Source organism: Melampsora larici-populina (genome assembly GCF_000204055.1).
Source record: "Melampsora larici-populina 98AG31 unplaced genomic scaffold MELLAscaffold_37, whole genome shotgun sequence".
Lineage (NCBI taxonomy): Eukaryota > Fungi > Basidiomycota > Pucciniomycetes > Pucciniales > Melampsoraceae > Melampsora > Melampsora laricis-populina.
The window spans coordinates 72,817-79,925 of record NW_006768801.1 but is presented as its reverse complement, the minus strand read 5'-3'; the positions used below and the strand labels follow the sequence as shown (position 1 = coordinate 79,925).

General features: G+C 39.1%; 1 protein-coding gene across 1 annotated transcript; it reads right to left on the bottom strand.

Annotated features, from left to right (window-relative positions):
• Window positions 1–382: 382 nt before the first annotated feature.
• MELLADRAFT_109480 (uncharacterized protein) lies at window positions 383–836 on the bottom strand (the record flags this gene model as incomplete). The annotated part of the gene is made up of 2 exons (XM_007413455.1): window positions 383–465; window positions 524–836. The coding sequence occupies 2 exons, from the start codon at window positions 834–836 to the stop codon at window positions 383–385; spliced, it is 396 nt and encodes a 131-aa protein (XP_007413517.1).
• Between the last annotated feature and the right edge of the window lie 6,273 nt (window positions 837–7,109).

The window sequence follows — 7,109 nt, the reverse complement described above, 5'->3', positions numbered from 1 at the left end:
TTTCCTCTTCGTGACCTGCAAACATTTTCCACCTCTTTGTCAGTTCCTCTATCCCTCTTATTTATCTGTCTCGTTCTCGTTATCCTGTCTCTGCTACGTCTTCTATCTCTTGACTGGTTGGGCCGTGCCCCAATCCACACAGTCCTTGTCTCCTCTCTCAATCTTTCCCCTCTTTTGGACTCTCCTCTTCCTCCTCTCCTCACTTCTTGTTCTGCTCCCCCGTTGTATCATCTCTCTCCCCATGTATGGATTGTTCAAAATATATATTGTAGAAGGGTTGGGCGCGGACGGTTTCGGAGATGGATGGAACACGCAGGGTCTGATTGGAAAGGGACGGATGGATAATGATAGGTGCGGAGATAAAGACAAAACAAGAGGTATGTCATATGTTGACTGGTTCTTTACTTGGAAGTGCACGCAATTGCCTTCGTCGCTGACCACGCTCTTCGCCTCTTCTTTGGTTGTCTGATATTTCAGGGGGGGGATATGAAATTGATTTTTATCTCTGAAGCGCGACACTCACGTTCTCCTTCCTCCTCATCTTCGTCTCCTCTTTCTTCCCCTGTCACTTCTTTGTTTCTGATTCCTCTCTCAGCTGTACCCTCTTGTTCTCCGTCTTGTCCTCTTTCTTGTTCTCCCGGATCTTCCATTGGTCTTTCTTCTCCTTCTTCCACAGGCTTGTCCTCTTCTCCTTGACCTCTTCCTATAGACTGACTCCTCATTGTTCTTCCAGTGTTGCTGCTTGAACCTTTGCCCATGTTGTTGTTCTTTGTCCTCAGTCCTGCTGCCTGGATTTTATCGTGTGTCCTTTTCAGTTTGCTCGAAAATGATGCCATCCTTGATTTGACTGTTCTGTTGTTTCTTATCTGCTCAAACTATTTGCAAATTCGAGTTTTGTACCTTGAGAATTGATTGCTACGGGAGTTTGTTTGACTGAGACGTGCTTAGTTTGAGAGAGATAGAACTTTAAGTTTGCATTTTCAAACTTCTCTCTCCTGCGCGGGTGAAAATCTCAGACCCCAAGTTATGGGTTTATACCGGGGTTTGTCAAAACTTGTTCATGGAACTTTTCCTTAAGTCGTGCCTTTGTTAAGAATGGCAAAGTGATGGTACTAGTCCCTTTTGGGAGGAAAGGGATAAGGTTGTCGTGGGCAGCAAGGAGTTGAAGTTGATGAAGTAAGGTGAAAGAGAGAAGCAAGGATTGCTGAGAGAGAGAGACAGGATCATCCAATCGGGCGGTGGTATCAAGTTTCACAATGGCCCCTCAGCCCGATCGGAGAGTGTACAAAGCCCGGTTAAGGTTGTACAAAGCCCGGTTAAGGTTGTACATATCCCGGTTAATGCTAGGACCACCCGGTTATGAGTTGTGAGCCGCCCTGTTGCCAATACAGGTGGCCTACTAAGGCGGTAGAGTAGTTTGGCGCCCGCATTGGCTGCGGCTGCGGCCAAATTTGGCTCTGGTTTGAAATTATCCAAGGGTAAAGTACCAAAAGTTCCGGGCTTTGGAGTTTTGCAAAGTGGTTGCCAAATAGTGGTGTCCTTCTTTTTAACCTACAGTTTCATTTTATTTTTTTGAATTCATATTTGGCACTCTCAAGTTTTTCTAGGTTCAGATCATTTTTTTTCAGTTTAAAATAAATTATTTCATTTCATTTTGAACAACAATGATTTATCTTACTTTATTTCATATAAACCACATCAAGTCTAATCAAACAATTTCAAATTTACATCACACAAGAAAAAAATAAAAAAATAAAGAGATAGAGGGAATAGAACAATTAAAAATTAAGAAGTAAAATAGGGGCTCAAAAAGCAAAACAAATCTAATCAAATTTTAAAGAATAAATCAATAAAATTAAATGAAGTAAAAAGTAATCAATCAAAGCCCAAAATCGAAATGAAAAATCACTCATGAATCAAGCTGAGGACCTAAACCAAATCTTTTGTAGATAGTTGAGATCAAAATTGTATTCAATTAGTTCATTAGATCAATGGTGCGACTTGGTGGATGACAAGGTGGGGAAGATGTGTCAAAAGACTCACTTGAACAAGCTTGAAATGTAGAGTTCTGAGATCAAGGTAGAATGGATTAGGCTGGGAGCGATTAGATTAGAGATAAGAAGATAGAAGAAAGAAGAAATAGATGATGTCATTAGCTAAGAAACAATAGAAAAGGATGAGAAAAGAAGAGGAAAAGAACATACCTTAGTTCAAAAGCTTCAAAATCGAGTTGGCTGAGAATGATTTTAGGGTGGGAAGCGTTCGGAACTGATCGGAACTGGTCTGAGCAAAGAGAAAGAAAGACTTGAGGCCAAGTTGTGGGTTGGGTGTTTGGAAAGGTATAAAAGGGGGTGGTGGTTGGTGCTGAAAGAGGAGAAGATCATTGTGTAGAGATTGTAGTGAATCGATTGAGTGTTTTTTTTTTGCATTGTTTAAGTGTAATAGTGTCTTAGGATTGAGCCAATCGATTTGAAGTGTAGAAGCAAGAAGCCTATCTCAAAGTAGAAGGTCGAAGCAGTTTTTTTTACTAGTTAGTCAGTTAACAATTAAGAGAAGAGTGTTAGGAAGAAAATATAAAAAAGACTTACTTGAATCAAGAATTGAGTGTTATTGAAAGTTGTCTTGGTTGTTGAAGTTGTGGATGAAGGGTTGTGTTATCATTTTATTTTTTTATTTTTATTTTTTAGCGTATAAGAGTCTGTGCTCGAGTCAGGGCTAGGTCAGGGCCAAAAGGAAAGGACTGAACCTGGGTTCAAATCCAGTTCAAGTTGTGAATTTTAATTTTTGTTTTTATTTATTTTTTAATTAAATTGTGTGTGTGGCTAAGTTGTGGGAGGATAAATAGGGTTTGGAAGTTTGGATATCCTTGTACAGGGTAAATTAGGTTTACGGGAAACTTGTAATGGTGGGGTTGTGAAAAATTTGTCTCACGTATTTTTTTAGAACTATCTTTAGGTTGAAGGCAGCTTCACAGCATTGTAGTTTCATCCGTCCTCCTTGACGGTTATTCTTACCTTCTCTGGCTCAGACTACGCTACACTGCGTAGGAGTTCTACAACGTCAAGAGAGAACACACTAGATATGAAGCGGAATTGATGAGACTTTATTGTGCGGGGAAGACTGGTCAATATGAGATGCTAGGAAACACCTATTACGGCTGGTGTGAAAACAACAACACAAGACCGAGAGGATTGAATCTGCTAGATATACCCGGATCAAGTCGTGACAAAGAAGTTTTAGAAGAACAAAAGAATAAGAGGAAAGCAAAAATTCAGGTGGAGGAAAAAGTTAAGAAGGCGGGGAAAAAGATGGGAGAAGCTAGGACACTTTGCATGTCATATCCGGGGACAGACATATCTGACCCATTACCCAATACAATATGAAGACAAAAAAAATCTTGCAGCTCATATTGTATTGCCCAAACAATAACAGCCAAATCAATATGGAATTTGTAGCAAAAGTGCCATTTCAACTGCAATTGGGGTTCAAAGCAGTCAATTTATGAGGTGATCTCATGTCGGTTCAAGCCTGGATATTGTATTGCCAATACCCGACATGAAAACAGGTGCTCCACATGTGGGGTCAGCTGAACCAATATGAGAAAATCTGACTTTTTGTGTCAGATTGCCAATATGATACCAATAAGATATCAACATCTGTGTTGTATTGGTTTGATCAGGCGTTGTTGGGCAAGAATGCAAGAGGCAGGTTATAAAAGGTGTTCATCAGAATTCAATCAGAAAAGGATCAAGCAACAAAGGGAGCTCAAACAAAGTAGTTGAAGTGCGGATGGTGAATTGTGACCAAACAACGAGTTTGGAAAACCTTTGCAACCTTTTTATAATCATTCAAGTTCATCCATTTATATTATGAACAAATATTTTTCTATGAGTTTGGACATTATCATTACAAATCTTTGTTCACTTAACTAACTTGTGAGCAAAGTCATTGACCTGTTGACTGAGGTGGTTGAGTTGAGTGACAAATATCTGAGCAAAGTTGTAATCCGTGGACTGAGATGGTTGATGTGAGTGACAGATATAGTCACTCAAATAAACCATCTCACTCAACAGGTGAACAACTTTGCTCTTGTCACTCAACCCAACCACCTCAGTCAACAGGTCAATGACTTTTCTCACAAATGAGTTAAAGTTTATCAAAATGCCTGACACCCTTTGTGTTCTACAAGCAGAAGTTTTCTGTGAAAATTGATTTAGAAAGAAAGTCAAAACACAAAGGGGGAGTACAATTTGAATTACAAAACTCAAATGATTATACTCTCATTATCAGAAAAACCTATCCCATGTTTTTGGAAAGTTGAAGATGCACCACCAGCTTACTGTTCAGCAAGAACAACAAGCGGAATCTGTCCGTGAAGTTTGTTTCACGGACAGATCCCGCTTGTTATTCTTGCTGCACAGCAAGTTGGTGACATGCATCTTCATCCTTCCAAAAACAGGGGACAGGCTCCCCGGATAATAGGAGTATAATCACTCAAGCAAGAGTTTGATGAACACTCTGATGAAGCACTTATCATTACGATTTTTGTTCACTCAACTAACTTGTGAGGAAAGTTATTGACCTGTTGACTGAGGTGATTGAGTTGAGTGACAAACACATATTTTGTCAACAAAGACATGTTTTGTCACTCAATTCAACCACCTGAGCCAACAGGTGAATAACATTGCTCACAAGTGACTCGAATGGTCAAAAGTCCTGACACATTTTTCATTCTACAAGCCAAATTTTTCCTTGAAAATTGAAGTAGAGAGAGAGGCAAAAAACCAAGGGGAGGAAAAACTGGATCCCAAAACCACACTCTAACTCAACAAAAAAAACCCAAAAGGAATGGGTTCTGATGATGCCTTATCACCTTGTCAACCATCAAACTCTGATCAAGCACTTGTGTCTTTCATGGACCCTTCAGCATCTTATCTATTAGTGGAACTGCAGTCTATTGCAGACGCGCCAAAAAACCAAACAAGGTCTTATCAGAATCATTGAAGATCATCTGAGAAGATCTTGATTTGTTTTTTTGATGCGCCACAATGGACTGCATTTCCAGTAATAAATAACACACTGGAAGGTTCATGGAAGGATCAAGTCCATGATCAGTGTTTGATGAACAAAGAGGTGACAAAAGATAAGTAGAACCCATTGATGGTGCCATATTTGGAGTCTGGAGATGGACATGGCAAAGTGATAATGAAAGAGGAAACTGAGGAACACTGAAGTATGAGGTCAAATCAGACATGGTATAGAAGACAAACAGTTGCAGCGGCCAACTTGTGGTATGTGCACATATGCTTATGGTGGTCACATGACTCACAAACCCTAACCTCTAGCCATACATTCTTCTCAAATTAGTTATACTTGGTTCAAAGACCTGACACATAAGAACCAGTGGCGTGTTCTCTTATAATGACATCATAAATCAAATAAGCAACCTGAATTAATATGAAATCAATTGGGAAGAAGTGTAGCAATTGCAGTCAGAGCATCATCAAGCTTTGCAGAGCTGGGTGATATGCCCAGGGCCAGTTTTTCGAGGGGGTCATAGTGCTTCAAGAAAGAACTGCCATGACAGTTTTCTGGAAGGTTAGCACAGACAGTTCCAAAGGGGTTGACTGTATGGCCTTCTTGACGCCTAGTATCCAGTCTGCAGGCGGGATGAATCCTTAGCTTGATAGTGGATTGATGTTGATAGGATAGCCGGTCAACTTCATGTAGCCAGTTGCCATACTTGACGCTCCGCCATGCTGGACAAATTGAACGTTGGATTGGTCTGTGCGGGTCCTTGTAAGGTCTTTGAAGACCTTCACTGGGGGTCCGGAGATTAATCCGGCACGACTCGCGGAGAGAGCACTACTTGGAACTTCTGTTTAGATTACAAACTAGGCCTAGCTCCAGATAGTCCAAAACAAGGCTCTCTGAGGAGTCAGCACATCATAAAAAGAGAAAGAGATGAAAGAAGCTCACCTAGCTCCAGATAGTCCAAAACAAGGCTCTCTGAGGAGTGAGGAACTATCCGAAGCCGGTGTGGTGAGCAAGATCTCTACTTAAGCAAAAAATTTAAAAATTATGTGAAAATTCGAGTTTTTGGTCAAAGGCAATATTATTATTGAAGTTATTAGTCATCAAGGTTATCAAAGTGGATTCATTATCTTCATTTCATTATCTTTCAAATCATATATTTACATAAGCAATTGATAAGAACATTTAAGAGTAAAGAAGAATTCAAAAAGATCAATAAAAATAGTATAAGAGTGAAAATCAAATTAAGAGAATTAGTAAGAAGAGATTTGAGGAAGAAGAACATTTAGTTTGGATCTTTAGGAATGGAAACTGTTATGAAAAGAATGAAAGAAGAAGAAGAATATTAAGAAAGTTGGAGAAAAATTCGAAAATATGGGTATGAAAGCTTGGAAAGTGGTTTTTAGCTTATCATTAGAAGAGATATTGGTTCAGGAAGGTTTTATTGTGAAAAAGAAGGATAACATTAGTCAGCAACAACTTTAATCATGAGGATTGATAAGGGAGGTGTGAAGTTATTCAAGAAAAGGGAAATTTCGAAGAAGGGTACTATGGTATTGATTCCTGTGTAGTGATGTCATTGATGGATTGATTGCGCCAAGAGTTTTCCAGAATGATTTTAATGCTGTGTGATTGATTGGAGTGCTGTGGAATGATCTTTTGATAGAAGGAAAATCATTATTAGACGTGAAAATAGTCAAAATTCATCAAAATTGGAGGTTTTCAGTTAATTGCATATGGTACAACTTGTCAGAATTAGGTGTGTGATAGTTCATTCGACGCAGAATCATTGGTTTCATAATGTACAGCCTTTAAATCATTAGTAGCGGAGGAGTAGTGAAAACTTTATAAGGCAACAAAGAAACTGGAGTGAATTTTGAATTTGGAGGTTACATGTGACATTTACATGACAAAACTTTATTTTTGCAATCTTTACAACTCAATAACTTATTCATCACACATCAGAAATAGGTGATATGGGGGTGATAAATGATCAGAATCACGAGGGCTATCAAATGAGCTATAGTCATCCAAAATTGAACAACTTTACAAAAAATTCGTAATTCCAAAAATGG